Source organism: Sebastes fasciatus, chromosome 20 (assembly GCF_043250625.1).
Source record: "Sebastes fasciatus isolate fSebFas1 chromosome 20, fSebFas1.pri, whole genome shotgun sequence".
NCBI lineage: Eukaryota > Metazoa > Chordata > Actinopteri > Perciformes > Sebastidae > Sebastes > Sebastes fasciatus.
Window position 1 is genome coordinate 26,593,092 of NC_133814.1, and position 22,616 is coordinate 26,615,707.

At 39.3% G+C, this 22,616-nt stretch overlaps 3 protein-coding genes across 3 annotated transcripts in view; 1 reads left to right on the forward strand and 2 right to left on the reverse strand.

The window, feature by feature from the left end:
• Window positions 1–230: 230 nt before the first annotated feature.
• On the forward strand, window positions 231–6,052 carry LOC141758685 (stonustoxin subunit beta-like). The gene is made up of 4 exons (XM_074620308.1): window positions 231–399; window positions 691–790; window positions 2,888–4,357; window positions 4,478–6,052. Exons 2-4 carry the CDS (start codon window positions 700–702, stop codon window positions 5,014–5,016), a joined length of 2,100 nt encoding a protein of 699 aa, XP_074476409.1. The 5' UTR covers window positions 231–399; window positions 691–699; the 3' UTR covers window positions 5,017–6,052.
• Window positions 6,053–9,640: 3,588 nt separating this feature from the next.
• Window positions 9,641–13,964, reverse strand: LOC141758563 (neoverrucotoxin subunit alpha-like). The gene is made up of 4 exons (XM_074620103.1): window positions 13,950–13,964; window positions 13,555–13,654; window positions 10,985–12,469; window positions 9,641–10,173 (listed from the first exon to the last, which is right to left on the reverse strand). The coding sequence occupies exons 2-4, from the start codon at window positions 13,643–13,645 to the stop codon at window positions 9,641–9,643; spliced, it is 2,109 nt and encodes a 702-aa protein (XP_074476204.1). The 5' UTR covers window positions 13,646–13,654; window positions 13,950–13,964.
• A 5,543-nt stretch (window positions 13,965–19,507) lies between these two features.
• The window catches only part of LOC141758568 (neoverrucotoxin subunit alpha-like), a 3,372-nt gene continuing 263 nt past the window's right edge, over window positions 19,508–22,616 (reverse strand). Inside the window, exons 2-3 of the mRNA XM_074620111.1 lie at window positions 21,059–22,543; window positions 19,508–20,247 (exon numbers count right to left, since the gene is read on the reverse strand). Coding sequence (XP_074476212.1) covers window positions 19,715–20,247; window positions 21,059–22,543 — 2,018 coding nt within the window. The 3' untranslated portion in view covers window positions 19,508–19,714. The remainder of the gene's footprint in view (window positions 20,248–21,058; window positions 22,544–22,616) is intronic.

Here is a 22,616-nt window from a genome sequence, read left to right on the forward strand (position 1 = left end):
GGCTTTAGCCTTTGAACAAGCTCTTAAAGCACTGAACCAAAAAACAAACTCGTACCATCGGAAATTACAACTTTGTAACTTAGTAATGTTCATTACTGTAAACTGTAAATGACCATAGTCAACATGTTTTGTTTCATTTCATTTCACTTAAGCCATGACAACAAGTTGCCAAAGTGTGATGCTGAACTTGAACTGGCCAAGTTTATGACATATTGGATTTCGACATACAGGCCTCACGTGTTGTCATGTCTGGAGGCGTGTCATGGGAGGAGTCGGCAGTAGAAACTATCTGACAGGATATAAATAATCTCACAACATCACAGATCATCACTCTGGAAGCTCCAGTTGAAAGTCAAGAAGACTCCTACACAACTCAGCTGATCTACACAACTTCACCAGGTGAGGACAAACTGGGCGGACAGAGGGTGATAAAACCAGATATATATACAGTATTAGACCTTTACTGAACTCTGTGTAAAACTATCACTGTCGGATTGATTGATTGATTGATTGATTGACTGACTTAATCATCCACCTCAGTGGAAATTTGTCTTTTGTAGACCAGTGTCTTCAGGGAAATACTGCATTTCCATGCACAATAGACTGTCAGGCTTTCTGTCTCTTAACTCTAAACATTACTTAATAGTGTAAATCAAGTACTGAAGGCCGTCTGGTCACTTTTCCCAACAGGTTGGAGAAATGGACTCAGATCACATGGACGTTGCTGCCCTGGGTCGACCTTTCACCCTAGGAATGCTCTATGATGCTCGGAGAGATGCACTGATCCCAGGTAAGTCTTGACTTAGAATATATCCTTATTATATACCCTGAGACCCACAATAGACCCGTTTTTATCTTTTTATAGAGGTACAGGGGGTCTTTAGGGGGAGATAGCAGGTCAACAGTAGATGTCACATAGAAGTGGTGTACATCATCTGAAAGCTGGAACCTGAAGATTAATTTGAGATGCTAGCTTTCCAAATCATCGACCCTACCTTTAAAATAAATTGTAAAAGTGTATAATGGTTTATAACATGATGATAGAATGATGGTCATCCCCATGCTCTATTATGTCTCATAAGTTGTTGCAGCAATGTTTGGGTTGATACCATTTGTTACACAGATTTAGTGCTAAATCTAACCATTTTTTACCACTGGAGAATTGATAAAAAATGATCAATAATCTCTCCAAAATACAACATTAAGACACCAAGACCTTGAGGAACACCTTAGAAAAAGCTATGCTGTGGAATCGAAATCTTGATCGGAAGCACTCCCCCCCCACACTCATTGAAATGTTTCTGTTTTCAATGAGTGTGTATGTGTTGTAATCCGACATCAGAGTGGAGGGCTGCTGCAAACTCTCCTTAAAAAGTTATCTTTAACTTGCTCTATTTCCCACAGTTTTCACATTTCATCGAAACGTAGTAAAATTTGTCCTTGTTCCTGACATGTTCTCTTGGAACCAAACAGACAGACATTTTTGTCTTTAGCAGCTTTAAAGTGACGGGTGCAGCAGGCAGCTGTCCATAATGAAACCCATGTTAACTGACAACAGAACAGCTCTACTTTTTCCTTGTCTTCTTAACTTTCTAACTCGCTGTAGTTCTCAAAGTTTTAACAACACAAAATCCTTACGGGTTTGACAGTTTTTTCTCTGATGATATCTTGATTTAGCTGATCACAGTTACGGTGTTTGACCGTGCGGCATCTCCTACTATTTTTACTCTTTATATTTCATTTTATGACAGAACGTAGGCAAATTTGTGCTGGTTAAGACATTTAAATATGGAATCTAACCGACTTACATAATCGGAGCAGTGAGCTTCCAAGTGAACGGTCTCAGCTGTGTGAGAGGGGTGCTTGTGTCTTTCGGCACATGTTTCATCCAATCTTCACCAAACTTGGTCCATACCACATTTAGATGACCCTGAATGAAACTTCTGAGTTTGTTTATGGGTATGACTTACCGTTTGTCTGTAATGGGTACCCAAACTTTTGAAGGTGTGACCTCATGCACTTAACCTGCCATAACTCTTCAATGCTAAATTTGATTGCAACCACATTCGGTAATGTTGTACATACAGCCACAATGCACAAGTGTGTCACATTTGATTCAGCAGGGGGCGCTACAACACTAAAACATGATAATCTGTTGTGTTTAATAAGATGAAACTTGATACACGGCTTTTCCACAACATGTTGAAGCATAGCACCAATAGCTCCACCGTGTGACCATTAATAAAACACCACCACATCTCTTGAATGCATCACTCGGTTACCTCTGATTGTGGGCGGTATCTTCAGACGTGAATCACCAACACTTGTTGCTGGGATAGTTTCAGAAGCTGGGCCAGCAGCAGCAGATGCAGCAATCACAGACATTTTCTTCAGGAAATGCAATTATTATAGTATTATTTTGTTATATTAATTTATAGGCTACATGTAAATTCCAATTGATGAAATAAAAATGTATATGTCTCACACTGTCAACAAATCACATGCTACTGCTAATTTAGCTTGTCTGCTGCTAGCTTAGCTAGGTAGCTAGCTAGCCTTAATTAAGGGCACGTAACATTATCTTAACATTAATTAGCAAACTATAAAAACGTGAAAAATATTTTAGCTGCCATCACAACTTATAACTTATTTACTTTTGAGCCTTTTTTAGAATAAATGACTTCCTCCTCGTTCCCCTCGGCCTCCTCCATGGTTATCAACTGTGCATAGATGCTGCTTCTTCTTTCTGTTTTACGCCTATGAGGCATTTAATGTAGTAGCTGTTTAGGGAACTTAGGGAAGAAGCTGCAATGTGCAGAAATCTAAATGATTAAATGACTTCATATTAACAAAATGATGTTGCTGCTTTTTTTTCCAATTTCTATAGGTTTGACTTTGTGGGATGATGCAACTCTACGAGGGAAGACAACTGAAACCTCTCAGAACAGCAGTGCTTTTGAAATTTCTACATCTGACTCCATTGAATCCAAGTTCTCTTTGCTGGATGTTGAAGCTTCTCTGCAGGCCAGTGTCCTGAGTGGACTGGTTGAAATTGAAGGATCTGCCAAGTATCTGAATGATCATAAGAAATTCCAGAATCAGAGCAGAGTGACGTGTCGGTACAACGCTACTACCAGCTTCAAACAGTTGTCAATGGTTGACATCCTAACCTTGGACCTCCACCAAAAGGAGGTTATTGAGAAGGGCTTGGCAACACATGTAGTCACAGGCATCCTTTATGGGGCAAATGCTTTCTTTGTGTTTGACAGTGAGAAGTTGGAAGCCAGCAGCGTTCAGGACATCCAGGGCAGCATGAAAGCTGTGATAAATAAGATCCCCTCATTTAATGTTGACGGAAAAGCTGACATTGAGCTGTCTGATGAAGAAAAGTCCCTGACTGAGAAATTCTCCTGCAAATTCTTCGGAGACTTCATTCTTGACAGCAACCCTACAACATATAAAGATGCAGTGAAGACCCTCATACAACTTCCAAACCTACTGGGAGAAGGGGGAGAGAATGCTGTTCCACTGAAGGTCTGGCTGATGCCACTGAAGAATTTCAATCCCAAAGCTGCCGAGCTGACGTGTGGGATCAGCCTTGCAGTAGTGGGGAAGATGCAGAATGCTCTAGAAGATTTAATGGAAATGCAAATGAGATGCAACGATTCTCTGGAAGACACAGTGGTAGAGAATTTTCCACAGATTCAAGAAGAGTTGAGCACTTTCCAAAAATTGTGCAGTGACTATGCATCTAACCTCCAGCAGAACATGGCAAAGAAACTTCCCTCCATCCGTGATGGTGAAGAAGATGAGAGCTCACTGAGACAACTCATTGAAGACCGAGACAAGACACCATTCAGTCCTGAAAAACTGAGCAAGTGGCTGGATCAGAAAGAGAGAGAAATCAACGTCATCAGATCCTGTGTAGATGCCATGGAGGGAACAAAGATCGTCCTAAGTCAGTCCGAGCTGGACAGAGAGGTTCTTGCTCCAGGTGTAGAGGATGCTCTGTGCTTTGTTTTCACCTCCATGGCAAGGTGTGATACCTACCTTGATGTGATGGCCGACTACTTGGGCTCACCTAAATTAGGAAGAACCAATGAAGACCAGTGGTACTCCTCACCTGAAGTTTTAACCAAAATGAGAGGAAAAGCCAAAGCTTTCCATGAGCTTGCCAAAGCACAGAAGAACAACAAAAGGTTGCGTTTCCTCATAGCAGCCATAACAAATGAGAAATACACAGGAGCAACCATCTACCATTACAAGGACGGCAATCTGGTCAGTGAAGATTTTTCAAAGCCTTCAAAGCCTGACGTCCCTCCTGAGCAGATCACAGACAAAAGAGATCTGATCTGGTGTAAGTAATCTTTCATGCATTTTTCGAGTAAAAAATCTGCCGTACTAATTACTGTCCTCCAGAAACCTGTTTGACCATCAGAATGACTGATAAAACATTTCATTTTGGTCTCTCCAACAGATGCCTGTGATCTCACCCTGGACCCAAACACTGCAAATGGCTACCTCACTCTGTCTGAGGGAAACAAGAAGGCAACAGTTGGAGAATGGCAGAATTATCCTGATCACCCAGAGAGGTTTGAAAAACAAACTCAGGTGTTGTGCAACGAGGGCTTATCTGGGCGCCATTACTGGGAGGTAGAGTGGAGTGATTCACTTCTAGTATCTGTTTATGCAGCTGTTGCATACAAAAGAATTGAAAGAAAGGGAGATGGTTCAGACAGCAGTTTTGGAAAAAATCTCATATCGTGGGCTCTTGGCAAGGAAGGAGTCACTTGTAGGATATGGCATAATGGTTTTGAGTCGGAATCTCCTTTTCCAGGCTGCAAAAGAGTTGGGGTGTATCTGGACTGGCCTGCTGGCACTCTGTCCTTCTACTCTGTCGTCTCTAACACACTGAAGCACCTCCACACCTTTAAGAACAAATTCACTGAGCCTGTTTACCCAGGCCTCTGGGCTTATAACACAGGCAACTATGTGTACCTGTGTCCAGTTGAGTAAGAGCAATGATCAAGACTTGTTCGATCCTGGTCTGTTCATAGGGATATGGGTTTACATTTAAAGTTCAAAGTACAACTTAAGACGTCCTTCACAAATTAAAAAAAATGCATTGAAACCCAGAGGGACCAGGAAAATAGATGATACGATGAAGTGACTATATATGTACTTTTCTGTTAATCAGTTCACGTTGATTTGATGCACAGCCTTCTCCTCAAACTGGTTTGTGCTTCACAGCTTCACAATCAGTTTAAGCTTTTATTGCTCAGTACATCACATATATGTTTTTAATCATTTTAATTCTGATTCTAATTCCTGATACTTAAACTGAGCTTATATTGATTCACAATTACTATGTCAACACTATTATGTTGAAATATGATCTCATAGCTCATGTCAAAAATTGCATAACCTGTTTTGTTGAATTCATCATGTTGATTATGTTCGGATATGAGGGCGCTAAAGTGCCTTTTGTTTAATTTAGCATACTTAATTTAGTACTTTGGTATATGGATATATTTTCTAAAAACAAGAGGAAAACTCTCTGGTCTGTGTTTTTCTGTTAAGGTCAAGGCTAATCCTGTCCCTTAACCCTGACCTCAGGCTCAGTTCATGACTTTACTGTTCTGAGGAGATACTCACTGTTAACACCATTTTGTTAGATGTTAAGCACTCTGCTGATTTTTATAGAGCTTTATAGTCTTTTTTTCATCACAGCTTCACAATCAGTTTAAACTTTCATTGCTTGGTACATCACAGATATGTTTTTAATTATAACTTTCTATTCTTATTCCTGATACTTATCAATACAGAGCTTATATCAATACACAATTGCTATGTCAACACTAGTATGTTGAAATATAAAGTCATAGCTCATATAAAATAATGCATAACTTGTTTTTTCTTTAACAGAAAATGTCAGTGTTAACATAATTTTTTTGCAAACATTGCTGATGTTTGTAGATCTAAAGCAACACCTGTTGGATATGTTTACTCTCTTCTTGAGCAGAATATTCAATAAAGTGCAGACCTGACTTCACCACTGTGTGCTATCTTATTATTTCCTTTACATTAAAAAGTTGACTGTACCAAAGGTGAAAAGCTTCATTTATGACACATTAGCATATTTTAATGCAAAGAACACTACAATGATAGAACAGAAATCCTTATTCAACAGTTGGGAGGACCCATCGTGCTGTTGAGTTTGTATTCCACTTGTAAAATGGAAGATAGTTAACCCAGCTTGCTAATGTAAGCACTGATTCTCACTAGATACTAGAACACTCGTTACTTTCTTTCATGTTATCTCAACAGTCCTCAACACTGTGTTCATCCCACATTATACATGATACTATATATCCTGTTATATTCTATTCAGGGCTGTCAAAGTTAACGCAATAATAACACGTTAATGCGCCACTCATGCCACTCATTTCTTAAACGCATTAACACAATCAAACTTTGGGAGTTGTAGCAGGCTCAGTTTTAAAGCTAGAGTGAACATACTGGTATCATATGAAACTATATAACCTGATGAATCCATCAGTACCACCCATGTCATACTAGCTAGTCAAGAAGGAGGTTAAATAACACTCTGAACTGCACAATTTTGACGAGGAAAAACTGTCATGTCCATTTTCAAAGGGGTCCCTTGACCTCGGACCTCCAGATATGTGAATGCAGACGGGTCAGAATAGTAAGTGTACTTAGCCTCTTTTATTTGTTTATGTTGTTTGTCAGCTTATGACTGGCCGTGAATGACACAGCGTTAGTGGTTGTCAAACATACAATAAAATATAGTGGGATGTTTTTGGTAGGTAGTGTAAAGAAGCTCCAGGGTTTGGTTTACATCCAAAAACTGCACACTCTACCATGTTTGCTGTCAAAACTTTGACTATGCTAATGCAAACTCTCGCTCTTTGTGCTGACTTGTCTGCTCTGCGCTGGGGGCATATTTATATATTATATATTATATATTTATATTTTATACATTTATGTCCACTCACTTAGGGTATTGCCCTTTATATAGTTTTGAGTGTTGTAATTTCATTGTATTGTATAGCCTAGTTGTTCTGTTATTCTTTACTCTCCTCTACTTATTGTATAAAAACTATATATGAATACTCCAATTTCACTATAAATATCTTGTGATACAGTTTTAATCCTTTATTCAAACAGTTAGTCTCATTGAGATCAAGTGGCGGATGGTGCTAAATCAAGCATCAGCATAGAGGAAGTAAGTACACACAAAATGTTCAACTCAGGTCTTTATTCATTTCTTCACTCAAGGAAAGAACAATCATATCAGACAGGTGTTACAGTCGATGCTGAACCAGAGCCAGACAGAGAGTCATCATGTTGTCAACATACTGATTAACCCTTGTGTGGTGTTCGGGGTCTGTGGGACCCATTTTCAATGTTTACTAAAAGAAAAATGATGTGATTCATTATTTTTTCAACCTCAGACTCATTGGCCTCGGCTCATTTTCTATGAAGAACATATAAAAGAACACATTTTTCAATGACTGCACACTGTACACCCCCCTACACAATTATATTACATATGTGATGTCCGTGTCCTCTGGACTCCCGAGTGAGATAAATGTGTGGAAATTGTAGGTGCTGTTTACAGTACCTACACTCTGTCATCCTCTGACCTGGGCCTGCTGTAAGTGTGTGTGTGTGTGTGTGTGTGTGTGTGTGTGTGTGCGCGTGTGTGTTTGTGTGTTTGTTTCTATGTGTGTGAGTTTTGTTTTTCTGTTCCTGCTGTTCCCGCATGAGGTTGTTACATTTCAAGCACCGACACCTGTCTGCTCCCACATTCCCGCACATTTTACCCTCTGTCTTGCGGGAACTAGTCTATATTTTCTCGCACTATATCCCAGCTGCCATATGCTGTCTATATTGCTTGTAATTGGGATAAAGTAAACATCTGTTAAGTATTTTTACATAGATTGTTATGGCTGTATTGATTTAAAAACCCAATAATGGTGTGGGTCCAACAGACCGGCGGACATTGGCTGAGAAACAAAAACATGAACACCACACAAGGGTTAAAGAATTCAGACTTTTCCCAGCTCCTTTTACAAAACAGGGACCAGCAGAGGTTTCCTGAGTGGTACATAATACTTGTTTAAGAAGAAAGAAAAAAGAAAACCCCCAATATCTTAGTGTTTTGAAAGCATAAAAGTACTTTTTTTTTGTTACTTTCCCCTGATAAATGGAAACCCAGTGATAGTTACAAAATACAGAAGAAGAGTTGCTAAATCAAACAAGGGACAAGGTACATGATATATAGCAAAAAGGTGTCTGCAGTAGACTTAATGTGGCGTTAATATAAATTTCAAGCAATAGAAGTTAAATGAGGTCAAATTAAGCCTGTTTCATGTCATTATTATTTAAAGTTTTGCTCCATGCTAATCCAAAATGTAATACATACTGACATACAGTAGCATCCCACATGTCATGGTGGCACTTTAAAGAGAAAAAACCCCAATAATTTAAATGTTTAAATGCAGTGATTTGAGTATAGATGTCAAACCATATCAAAGCATGCAGACATATAAATTCATGTACAATGCTGTCATGTTATAGGGCACTACTGTTTTTGTTGTATTGACAAAGAGTGTTTGAGCACAAACCTGCTTGCTCACTGTGTACTCAAAATCAGCAAAGCAATACGTTTTATTAATGTGGATCAATAACAGTGTCAGTTAAAAACAGTTTAAATCCTTTGTTGTGGTAAGAATAAATGTAATTTTTTTTTTTTTACATTTTGAACACTGACTAGAAAATACAGTGTTGTTAAGGGCCCAATTCTTAATCCATATAAATCACTGATAAATTCACATACCCAAATTGAAAGTTTGACCTATAAGTACAAAACAAACAGTCTGACTCAAGACACACTAAACTGTTGGGTACTATTTGGACTAGCGTCGGACTTAATTTAGCATTAAAATCAGGATTGAATAATCAGTAATCCCAAATAAACCTCGGTAATTTTGGTAATCAGATGGATTATGTAATTTAGTTTCCTGTGAATTTTTAACCCCACAAAGGAGGTTATGTTTTTTGGTGTTTGATGGTTATCATGATTTCTCAAATCCCTTTCAACATTTTTTTGTTAAATGTAGTGGACAGTGGGGCGAAGGAATAAGTGATTATTGATTTATAAGTGATTCTTTTTTTTTTCTTTTCTTTTTTTTACATTTTGCTTTTTCTCATGAACTATCGCACTTCCTTGAATGGAAAGAAAAGCTATTACATTTTAGCCCCAGTTTGTGCCCCACATATATGAAATGGAATCTCAACTTGATAAACAGGATGGAAATATTTTCTAATCATGCAGCAGACAGATGCTTTTACCGGATGTGATTCTTTTTTTTTTTTTTTTATATCTATATCTAATATATATATATTTTTTTATCAGGAAAACAGATGCTTAACTCTGTGACTCAAAAGTAATGAACATTAATGAGAGGCACAAACTGGAGCTACTGTCATGATGCAGATTTTGATGCAGATCCAGAAAAATATTATATAATGTATCTCCTCGAAAAAAATGTTGCGTAGTAGTTGTGTAACCTTTGCGGAAGTATGATTATCAGTAACTGTGACTGATGTTTCAAAGTAATCTGGCCTTTCCGTTGTCAATGTTAAGCCCAATTAAGAAGGCTGGGTAAACAGGCTCAGTGAATTTGGTTTTGAAGGTCCAAAGGTGATGCAGTACATTAGAGGAGACCTTGTAGAAAGACAGACTGCCAGCACGCCAGTCCAGATACACTCCTAGTCGTGTAAAGTTAGGATCAGGCATACAGACAAGGACTTTTACTGGATTATGCCATATAACATATCCTTTTTTGGGGGTAGCGCATAAGGCCCAGGACTTCAAATTGTACCCAATAAGGCTCTCAGGCTTAGAATCTTTCCTGCCGATTCCTACATATGCAACACCTGCAGAAACGTGTCCGGTCCACTCTACCTCCCAGTAATGGCGCCCGTTCAGCTCCTCTTTGCACAACACCTCCCGAAAGACATTAAACCTCTCTGGGTGAACACTATATTTCTGCTGTTTTCCAGACTCCGCAAGTTTGTTGTTGTCAGAAAGAGTGACACAGTTGTGTACTGTGTTTGGGTCGAAAGTGAGGTCGCAGGCATCTGATGAAAAGCACAAGACACAATCTGTTACCAGTCAACGTCATCACCATTCAAATCACATTTTGTGATAGCATGTCTTCATATAATAGTTATTATATTTATATCTAAGGTATTATTTATTAGAAACAAAATACTCATCACTTCTATTCACCCACAATCTAAATAAATTGAACTGCTGTATGTTAGCAAAATCTCACTAGGGAAGTTGATGGTACTTTATAACATTTACAAGACAACAATGTTTAAAACACTTCATTTTTCATGGTGACACCTTGTCCATGTATTCATGTTTGGACCCCATTATTTCCATCAGATGGCCTCAACCTGCCTTGCCCTTCTAGTGGGACTGTTTTCAACTTGCTGAACTGTTTTTTGACAGTTATTTTTAGTGCCTTATAGTCAGCCTGAAGGCATTCCAAGAAGGCAAGGAAATCTTAAAGAGCAAGGCAGGGAGGCAGGTAAGAGACAAAAACCAGGTCTAAATACGGACAACAGATCACAAACAGGTTTTCAGGAAAAGGGAACAGGAATAGTGGGATATAAGAGTGGGAAAGTGGTCTATGTATTCTGAGGGAATGGGGGATAGGTGTGCTGCAAGGAGCAGGATGGGTGGTAAAATCTGAGGGTGTCTGGGGTAGAAACTGGGAATAATAGGGATCACAAAGAATTAGGAATTAGGGGAAAGAAGCCAGGAACAAAGGGAAGGTGTCACCATGTCATCTTCTGTGGGTTCCAAATAACACCTAAAGAGGAGGGAAGTACTTTAGGTATCAGTTATTTTCCTTTAATTAATGCAGAAAGAATTACTTACACCAAAGTAGATCACTTCTGTCTTTGACACGCTCCGCATCAACCAAGATAGGAAATGTAAAGTCATAAGTGACCAGACTGCCCTCCTTGTAATGGTAGATGCTTGCTCCTTGGTATTTCCCATTTGTTATGGCTGCTGCAAGGAAAACGACATTCCTGCTTTTCTCCATTTTTTTGGCATGCTCAATGAATTGTTGGGCTTTTTGTTTCATTTTGAGTACCACCCGAGTGGAGTAACACCACATGCCTTCAGTGGATGGCGCAACAGCCCTGGTGATTTCTGTATTGGGTGATTCCAAATATTCGGACAACGCTCTAAGGTAGGGATCACTGCGCTCCATGGAGGTGAAAACAAAGCACAGAGCATGCTTTGCATTTTCAGCAAGAACCTCTCTATCCAACTCGGTCTGATTTGAGACAAATTTTGTCTGTGTTCCCTCCATCAGGCCTGCACAGGTCTTTAAGGCAGTGATTTCTCTCTCTATGGCATCCAGCCACGTGCTCACATTTTCATTGCTGAATGGTGACTTGGCCCTGTCTGTAATTATCTTCTCTAATGAGCTTTCGTCTTCTGTACCTCCCCGAATCAGAGGAAGTTTCGTCGCAATTTTCTGTTGCACGGTAAGAATGTAATCTTGAAATAGCTGTTGGAAATTGCTAACCCTGTCATGAATCAGTGGAAGTTGTTTCACAAGTTTGTCATCCATGGCTTCATTGCATCTCCTCTTCAGTTCGTGCAACTCTTCTAGGGTACTGTGAATCTTTCTCACTCCACCAACAGTGATGTCACGGACCAGCAGGTCAGCTTGAGAATAAAATTTCTTCAAGGGTACCAGCCAGACCTTCATTGGAACCGCATTGGTTCCTTCTTCTCCAAGAAGTCCTGGAAGATTCTGGTAGGTCATCACTGCATCTTCAAAAGTAGTAGGGAGGCTTTCAAGAAGGAAGTCTCCATGAAACTTGCAGGAGAGATTGCTGGCCAGAGATTTTTCTTCATCAGTCAGTTTGACAGAACCGTACCCCTCAATGCTAACAGTAGGAATCTTCCTAATCACAGCTTCCATTCTGCCCTCGATGTCCTGAAGGTTGCTATCCTCTAACTTGTCATTGTCAAACACAAAGAAGGCATTTGCTCCATAGAGGATGCCTGTAACTACATGTGTTGCCAAGCCCTTCTCAGTAATGGCCGTTTGTTGCACCTTCACGGTTCCAGGAGGAGCTGTGAATTGTTGGTAAGTGGTGGTAGCTTTGTAATTGAGTGTGACTCTGCTCTGATTCCGGTATTTCTTCGTATTATTAAGATACTTGGCAGATCCCCCAACTTCAACCAGCCCACCCAGGAAACTGACTCCCAGAGAAGCTTCAATATCCATCAGAGAAGACTTGTCGTTAATGGAATCAGAGGCAACGATTTGGAAATCACTGCTGCGTTGAGGGTTACTCGATGCATACTGTTGTAGAGTTTCATCACCAAACATTGAGAAACCTTAAGAAAAGAAGGAAAAGTTGTTACTGGGTGTTCAGACCAAAAATAGCAGTGCGTAAAAAAAACAAAAAAAAACGGTGTGTTTTTCGGTACTGTTGAGATGACAAATTACAATCCTGGAATGCTTGTTTGAGTAATACGCCTATGGCGCTAAAAGAAAGCGGTTTATAAAAATATAAAACAGGATTGTACAACAATAGTTATCAAGACAACAATTGTATCCTAAATGTTGATGTTTGCAAGGTAAGCAGTAGAGTTTTACAAAGCATTCACCTGAAGTATGCACTTGCATGTATTTGACTGGCCAATGCAGTGTATTGCTGGAAAACAATGCATTTCAAATGTTTTTAAGTTTTTAAGCACCCTCTCTGCACCATTGTAGGTGTTGCATTAGAATGAATGAGAGGCCAGAAAAAAATAATCTGGTAATAATCAGGGACAGATACAATCTGTGCTGCTTTGGGTAATTAGTTGTTAGTTGATTATTATTATTTTTTTTTAAACTCTTCCCGGTCTCAGTATTCATACATCAACCATCATCTAGTCAGACAAGTCTGAAAAAGCTTAAAACTTTCAAAAAGTATAAAAGATATTAAGATGTTAATTTCAACCTAAAAAGCTCAAGGTGTGGTGAAAGTTTGGAAATTTCTATTTTAAAATGTGATAAAGTTGTGGTGCTTTAAAGATGATAATTTCACACAAAAAGTTGCACTTTTCTGGAAATTTTGCAATAACCTACACAAAAGATTGCTACCAAATGTCATACCTGCACCCCTCAACCAGTTCCATGGATTTTTGCACATTGTAATAACACATTTTAATCCTGTTGATGAAGCTAAATGTAAATACCATCATCAGTACTTCAGTCAGAGGCAATTGTGTCAAGGATTCAGTATGTACAAATGTATGAATATATAAATGGATATTACTAGTTAGCTGGTGGCAATCACTTAAGGATTGAGCCACTGATGGTGAAGTCAGCTGATGCTTATCAGCTAATGCAAACATAGCTGCAGTGCTGTGCTTGAGCTAACATAATGTTTGATTTATTTCATTCTAAAATAGTCTACTTCAACAAAGTTTACCTGGGATCAGTTTCTCTCGGCGGGCGTCATACAGCATCCCAAGGGTGAAAGGTCGACCCAGACCAGCCATTACCATGATATCTGAAGACATGTCTGCAACCTTTTAAGACACATTCAACAATATGGGTCAAGCTCAAAACACACAGCCGTTGAAATTTGATCAAACTGTGTACTGCAAGTTAATCACAGTGACAACAAACTGCCTAAACTTTATACAGCATAATGGTAATTTTAGCTTTGAAATGCATAGACTGGAGTTCAATGAAAGTCCCAGTATCTATCACTCACCTGGTGAAGTTGTGTAGATCAGCTGAGTTGTGTGAGAGTCTTCTTGACTTCCAACTGGAGCTTCAAGTCTGATGGTGTATGATGCTGCGAGTCCACTTATATCCTGCCAGATACTCCGTCCTCATGACCCCTCCCCCGACATGCCTCCTTCACACCTGTAATATTTCTGTTCTCACAGATCATGTCTGCATGCGGGAAAAATTTGCCTGACAGAATTTTATCACACTGCTATTTTTGCATTGTGACAAGTGTAAGAAAAATTTCGGAATTTTGCATGCAAAGCTTTTGCATGTCTGCTCTGGCCAGTAATGAGTTCCTTCATATGCACACATTTTAATAATTACCTTTCTTCATTTTGCATGATGTTGTAGTGACAAGCAGGTCTAGAAGACATTGCTGGATTGTACATGTAAAAATACAAGATAATATAAAGTGGTCATAAATAAGTCTAATTTTGTTTACATGTTGCATGATTACTACAAAACAATACTAGTGTAGGGATTTGGTAGGAACAGGTTTGGTTATTAGCAAATTAATTAATAATATCAATAGAATTATTAGAATAAAAAAAATATTCAACAGTTCATTCAATTTTGTAACGTCTGGGCAGTTCATTAACCAACTGGGCATTGGTTAAAACTATCTATCTTTGCTAAGCAAGAACAGTCCCTAAGTTACAAATCAAACCAGATAAACAACAACAACAGCATTGTATAAAATACATAACTAGTGTTTCTCTGTTATTTATAGGGTTAGTGAAGAACAGGAATGTTAGAGGTGTTCAGTTATTAAGGTGAGATGCGTAGAGTGTCACCTAAAACAATACGGACAGGTGTATGACTGGTTCTGTACAGTCATAATGTGGTGTCCTAGTGTTGTGCACTAGTGATCTCTAAAAAAGATACTACCAAGGAGTTGGTCCAAGTGTACTTGTAAAGTTGGACAGTGGTGTCTGAGTCGAGTTTTTGCTGTTGCTAACAAACTCAAGCTTGCCCTAGTAACTGCAAAAGAGGAAAGGAAAATTAAGGCACCGAGATCCAGCGTCTGTCTCACTGTTAGCTAGGTGTTAGCTAGTAGCGTGGGAAGATAACTCTGGATCTCTCGTGCTTACCTCGTGGCTCAGGGCTGTAGCGCTCCAGGTAGCCAGAGGCAGGGAGGCACTCAGAGTAGCTATCACTGTCTGCTAGATTATGTCCATGTTCTGAACCTTGTTCAGAGTCTGAAATGTGGTCAGAGATGCTGCGGTCATCGTCAGACCGGTCACGCCAATTCTGGGACAGAATTTCAGAGTATGGCTTTCTAACACTTCTGTTGTGTGAATGCCTATCTCTATGCAACTGGGGGACATAGCGGTTACGCTCAGTGTCCTTATGCAGCCTTTTGTGATCCCCCTTCGACCTGTTGTGAAGGTGGTCTTTTGAGGTGGCAGATCTGCTTGACACGCCAGTGTTTGAGCTGGTGGGCTCAGTTGGTTTGCAACCCTTTTTGGAGATGACCAGACTTTCCCAAGCTATTTGTGTCATCTTCCTTATTTCACACAGTGAGGGGTTACACTAACGCGTCCTGAGTACTACGTGAGAGCGTATACATGGAGAGACTTGACTTGAAGATGGTGTTTTCTTCTAAGCCTGTTGCATTCTTACCTTGGAAGTATGCATGCCTTAAACATTTATAGTAATCTCTAGGATTCTCACTACGTGAATGTTTAATTTGAAGGGCTGCAAACATCTCTGTTTTCACGTCAGCAGTAGAAGAGAATTGTTCTATCAGTGCGTGACAGAGCTCACTATAGTCATTTCTGACACTGGGAGGATGTGACTGTATAAACTTGTGTACAGCTTTAGAGCTGGTTTTCCACACAAGTTTAACTTTCTCCCTTTGGGTGGTGTGTGTTAAGTCAATTAGATTGTGATCTAATTCCCTAAAATAGTCATCAATGTGATGATCACAGTTGTCTGGATCAAAACATTCAATATCTTTAGCTATAAATTCAAGCTCTTCATCGCGGGGACCCTATAGGGTCCTTTATGGTGAAGGCAAGATTAAATTAGCATTACAATGCACTTGAGCATCATGTGCTAAAGTTCTCTCTGGCTGAGAAGCAGAGGCTGAACAGCTGTCATCACTCTTGTGACAGAGTGGAAAGGAGGCTGAACAGGCTGAACTTTTGGAGGGAGGAGCACAGATGAAGGTGTCATGTCTCTGTGGCTGAGAAGAACATGAGGCAGAATATCTTCTTGAAGATAAACTACATGTGTCTTCACTGTCAGTTTCATAACAATAGGAAGTCACTCTTTCTCTCTGTGGAGGTTGAGGAGCTGACTTCATTCCTAAGGACTTTGAGTCGGTTGGAAATCCTTCACTTCTGAGTGGAGAGGGAGTTAACTTCTCATCAAGTGAGGCGTTTGAATCTGAGTAGCCAGAATCACAGTGACTGACAGACTCTGGTGGGGAAAGACATTTTAGTCGAAGCCCTAACAATTTCTCTTTGTATTGAAAAAGATCTAACTCTGTTGAATGCAGGTCTTCTAAGTAACGCATGGCTTTCTTATTAGCTGTCTGAACTTCATGGAGGATATCAACATTTTGCGTTCTTACGCTATCTACCTCTTTTTCCAGGGCTGCTTTACTCTGAATGGCAAGACTGGTCTGCCTGTGAAAAATCAGAAGCAAGCATTTCAACAACGAGTCTTTGGATGCAGTCTGTGCATCACACCTGTCTGTGAGGAGCGATTATATTTCTTTCCTGCACTCACTGAAACTCAACCTGCTGATGAGTTCAGGGCAGCCAGGGTTTAGGCTCTGTGCTAGGGAAGAAATAAAAAGCTCTACACAGGGGTTCTCCATTGTTAAACCTGGAATGGAGGGTGACACTAAACAGGATGTCGAGTAGAAAACAAAACAATGTTGTTGGCTATGGTGTTGCGTTGGCAGACACCTTGTAGTGTAGCTTGGGAGGTACACTAGCCTAACAAACAATGCACTGGCCTACACTATGGGGGGGTAGCTTCCTGTGGAGGAGGGGTAGCTACAGCACCAACTAGTGACTCTAATGGGTATCAAACAAAAGGGGCCAGTAAAGTAAACACAGGTTTACAAAAGAAGTTTGCTTACACACAACATGCACTAACTGAGATGCAGGGCAGTAACAGTTGTTGTAAGCGCCATTTACTAGTGCCAAGCTTATGTTTATTGTGTTGATAATATTATTTGCTGAAGTTCAGTCAGAAATATATTTCAGTTAAATGTAAGAGAATATTATGACTATATATGGTGATTCCTTCCTGTATGTTTACCACTGTGACTTTGAGTTTAGTCCTGTGAGGCTTCCGTACACATGTAACTTAGGGACAGGAAGTGAACTTTTATTGTGAAATGACTCAACGCGTAAAACATTGTGATGTCGTTCTTGAAGTGTGGTTAACGAAAGAAAGTAAGTTAAGACGAAGATAGAAGTATGAAGACTAAAGATAGCCACTACAGTTGTGATGATGTTTCTTAAAAGTGACTCAAGCTGGAACACGTGTAAGTAACAGCTAGGTGCAAACTTATATCACAGGGCTGGTAGCACACTGTGGCTCTATTTAACCCACTCAGGCTGGAATTATTTGCAGTTACAGCCAGGTACAAGCTCTCTATGTTACACAGGGCCGGTGGCACGCTGTGTCATTAAAGGAACACTTAGATTAACAGCAAAATATGACAACTAGACCAGATTGCATTGAATATGTGATATTCAAATGCTGAACCAAATTATTTCAAGTTCTGAAGCGTAGGTTAACTTGAATTAATAGCAAAAGCAAGTTCTTAAAATTAACACTATAAAGGCTTAAAGTGTTAATAATCAAAATCTCTCAAATAAACTATTCTAACCACACTGTACTTGTTTAAAAGTACAGCTGGACTTCTACTACTGTGGAAGACTATTGGTGTAGAATGTAAACAATTTTGGTTTGTTTAGAAGTGGAATAAAAGTTTTTGGTTTTGACCAAAAATTATGCTGAAAATTAATATTGCACAATTATGAACAATATGCCAACAATAACACTATGCCTCACACGGGGCACCAAATGTAGGGATTTGGTAGGAACAGGTTTGGTTATTATCAAATTAATTAATAATATCAATAGGATTATTAAATCAAGCATCAGCATGGAGGAAGTAAGTACACACAAAATGTTCAACTCAGGTCTTTATTCATTTCTTCACTCAAGGAAAGAACAATCATATTAGACAGGTGTTGCAGTCGATGCTGAACCAGAGCCAGACGGAGAGTCATCATGTTGTCAACATACTGATTAAAGAATTCAGACTTTTCCCAGCTCCTTTTAGAAAACAGGGACCAGCAGAGGTTTCCCGAGTGGTACATAATACTTGTTTAAGAAGAAAAAAACAAGAAAAAAACAACTAACATCTTAGTGTTTTGAAAGCATAAAAGTACTTTTTTTTGTTACTTTCCCCTGATAAATGGAAACCCAGTGATAGTTACAAAATACAGAAGAAGAAGAGTTACTAAATCAAACAAGGGACAAGGTACATGATATACTGTATAGCAAAAAGGTGTCTACAGTAGACCTGTGGCGTTAAAATAAATTTAAAGCAATAAACATTACATTAGGTCAAATTAAGCCTGTTTCGTGTCATTATTATTTAAAGTTTTGCTCCATGCTAATCCAAAATGTAATACATACTAACATACAGTAGCATCTCACATGTCATGGTGGCACTTTAAAGAGAAAAAAAAATAATTTAAATGTTTAAATGCAGTGATTTGAGTATAGATGTCAAACCATATCAAAGCATGCAGACATATAAATTCATGTACAACACTGTCATGTTATAGGGCGCTACTGTTTTTGTTGTATTGACAAAGAGTGTTTGAGCACAAACCTGCTTGCTCACTGTGTACTCAAAATCAGCAAAGCAATACGTTGTATTAATGTGGATCAATAACAGTGTCAGTTAAAAACAGTTGAAATCCTTTGTTGTGGTAAGAATAAATGTCATTTTTATTTTTTACATTTTGAACACTACCTAGAAAATACAGTGTTGTTAAGGGCCCAATCTGTACATATAACTCACTGATAAATTCACATACCCAAATTGAAAGTATGACCTATAAGTACAAAACAAACAGTCTGAGTCAAGACACACTAAACTGTTGGGTACTATTTGGACTAGCGTCAGATTTAATTTAGCATTAAAATCCAGGATTGAATAATCAGTTATCCAAAATAAATTCACTTTACTAATTTTGGTAATCAGATGGATTATGTAATTTAGTTTCCTGTGAATTTTTAACCCCACAAAGGAGGTTATGTTTTTGGTGTTTGATGGTTATCATGATTTCTCAAATCCCTTTCAACATTTTTTTGTTAAATGTAGTTGACAGTGGGGCGAAGGAATAAGTGATTATTGATTTATAAGTGATTCTTTTTTTTTTTTTCTTTTTTTTTACATTTTGCTTTTTCTCATGAACTATCGCACTTCCTTGAATGGAAAGAAAAGCTATTACATTTTAGCCCCAGTTTGTGCCCCACATATATGAAATGGAATCTCAACTTGATAAACGGGATGAAAATATTTTCTAATCATGCAGCAGACAGATGCTTTTACTGGATGTGATTCTTTTTTATTTATTTTTAATATCTACTATATATATATATATTTTTTATCAGGAAAACAGATGCTTACCTCTGTAACTCAAAAGTAATGAACATTAATGAGAGGCACAAACTGGAGCTACTGTCATGATGCAGATTTTGATACAGATCCAGAAAAATATTATATAATGTATCTCCTCGAAAAAATGTTGCGTAGTAGTTGTGTAACCTTTGCGGAAGTATGATTATCAGTAACTGTGACTGATGTTTCAAAATAATCTGGCCTTTCCGTTTAAATACAGCAACCCAATACAGAAGGCTGGGTAAACAGGCTCAGTGAATTTGGTTTTGAAGGTGTAAAGGTGATGCAGTACATTAGAGGAGACCTTGTAGAAAGACAGACTGCCAGCACGCCAGTCCAGATACACTCCTAGTCGTGTAAAGTCATGATCGGGCTTAGCGTCAAGGGCTTTTACTTGATTATGCCATAAAGTATATCCTAATTTGGGGGTAGCGCATAAAGCCCAGGATTTCAAATTGAACCCAATATGGCTCTGATTCTCTAAATCTTTCCTGGCGATTCCTAAATATGCAACACCTGCAGAAAGGAATCCGGTCCAATCTACCTCCCAGTAATGGCGCCCGTTCAGCCTCTCTTTGCACAACACCTGCTGAAAGACATTAAACCTCTCTGGGTGAGCACTATATTTCTGCTGTTTTCCAGACTCTGCATGTTTGTTGTCGTCAGAAAGAGTGACACATTTTTGTACTGTGTTTGGGTCGAAGGTGAGGTCGCAGGCATCTGATGAAAAGCACAAGACACAATCTGTTACCAGTCATCGTCATCACCATTCAAACCGCATTTTGTGATAGCATGTCTTCATATAATAGTTATTATATTTATATCTAAGGTATTATTTATTAGAAACAAAATACTCATCACTTTTATTCCCCCACAATCTAAATAAATTAAACTGCTGTATGTTAGCAAAATCTCACTAGGGAAGTTGATGTTACTTTATAACATATACAAGACAACAATGTTTAAAACACTTCATTTTTCATGGTGACACCTTGTCCATGTATTCATGTTTGGACCCCATTATTTCCATCAGATGGCCTCAACCTGCCTTGCCCTTCTAGTGGGACTGTTTTCAACTTGCTGAACTGTTTTTTGACAGTTATTTTAAGTGCCTTATAGTCAGCCTGAAGGCAGTCCAAGAAGGCAAGGAAATCTTAAAGAGCAAGGCAGGGAGGCAGGTAAGAGACAAAAACCAGGTCTAAATACGGACAACAGATCACAAACAGGTTTTCAGGAAAAGGGAACAGGAATAGTGGGATATAAGAGTGGGAAAGTGGTCTATGTATTCTGAGGGAATGGGGGATAGGTGTGCTGCAAGGAGCAGGATGGGTGGTAAAATCTGAGGGTGTCTGGGGTAGAAACTGGGAATAATAGGGATCACAAAGAATTAGGAATTAGGGGAAAGAAGCCAGGAACAAAGGGAAGGTGTCACCATGTCATCTTCTGTGGGTTCCAAATAACACCTAAAGAGGAGGGAAGTACTTTAGGTGTCATTTATTTTCCTTTAATTAATGCAGAAAGAATTACTTACACCAAAGTAGATCACTTCTGTCTTTGACACGCTCCGCATCAACCAAGATAGGAAATGTAAAGTCATAAGTGACCAGACTGCCCTCCTTGTAATGGTAGATGCTTGCTCCTTGGTATTTCCCATTTGTTATGGCTGCTGCAAGGAAAATGACATTCCTGCTTTTCTCCATTTTTTTGGCATGCTCAATGAATTGTTGGGCTTTTTGTTTCATTTTGAGTACCACCCGAGTGGAGTAACACCACATGCCTTCAGTGGATGGCGCAACAGCCCTGGTGATTTCTGTATTGGGTGATTCCAAATATTCGGACAACGCTCTAAGGTAGGGATCACTGCGCTCCATGGAGGTGAAAACAAAGCACAGAGCATGCTTTGCATTTTCAGCAAGAACCTCTCTATCCAACTCGGTCTGATTTGAGACAAATTTTGTCTGTGTTCCCTCCATCAGGCCTGCACAGGTCTTTAAGGCAGTGATTTCTCTCTCTATGGCATCCAGCCACGTGCTCACATTTTCATTGCTGAATGGTGACTTGGCCCTGTCTGTAATTATCTTCTCTAATGAGCTTTCGTCTTCTGTACCTCCCCGAATCAGAGGAAGTTTCGTCGCAATTTTCTGTTGCACGGTAAGAATGTAATCTTGAAATAGCTGTTGGAAATTGCTAACCCTGTCATGAATCAGTGGAAGTTGTTTCACAAGTTTGTCATCCATGGCTTCATTGCATCTCCTCTTCAGTTCGTGCAACTCTTCTAGGGTACTGTGAATCTTTCTCACTCCACCAACAGTGATGTCACGGACCAGCAGGTCAGCTTGAGAATAAAATTTCTTCAAGGGTACCAGCCAGACCTTCATTGGAACCGCATTGGTTCCTTCTTCTCCAAGAAGTCCTGGAAGATTCTGGTAGGTCATCACTGCATCTTCAAAAGTAGTAGGGAGGCTTTCAAGAAGGAAGTCTCCATGAAACTTGCAGGAGAGATTGCTGGCCAGAGATTTTTCTTCATCAGTCAGTTTGACAGAACCGTACCCCTCAATGCTAACAGTAGGAATCTTCCTAATCACAGCTTCCATTCTGCCCTCGATGTCCTGAAGGTTGCTATCCTCTAACTTGTCACTGTCAAACACAAAGAAGGCATTTGCTCCATAGAGGATGCCTGTAACTACATGTGTTGCCAAGCCCTTCTCAGTAATGGCCGTTTGTTGCACCTTCACGGTTCCAGGAGGAGCTGTGAATTGTTGATAAGTGGTGGTAGCTTTGTAATTGAGTGTGACTCTGCTCTGATTCTGGTATTTCTTTGTATTATTAAGATACTTGGCAGATCCCCCAACTTCAACCAGCCCACCCAGGAAACTGACTCCCAGAGAAGCTTCAATATCCATCAGAGAAGACTTGTCGTTAATGGAATCAGAGGCAACGATTTGGAAATCACTGCTGCGTTGAGGGTTACTCGATACATACTGTTGTAGAGTTTCATCACCAAACATTGAGAAACCTTAAGAAAAGAAGGAAAGATTGTTACTGGGTGTTCAGACCAAAAATAGCAGTGCGTAAAAAAAACAAAAATA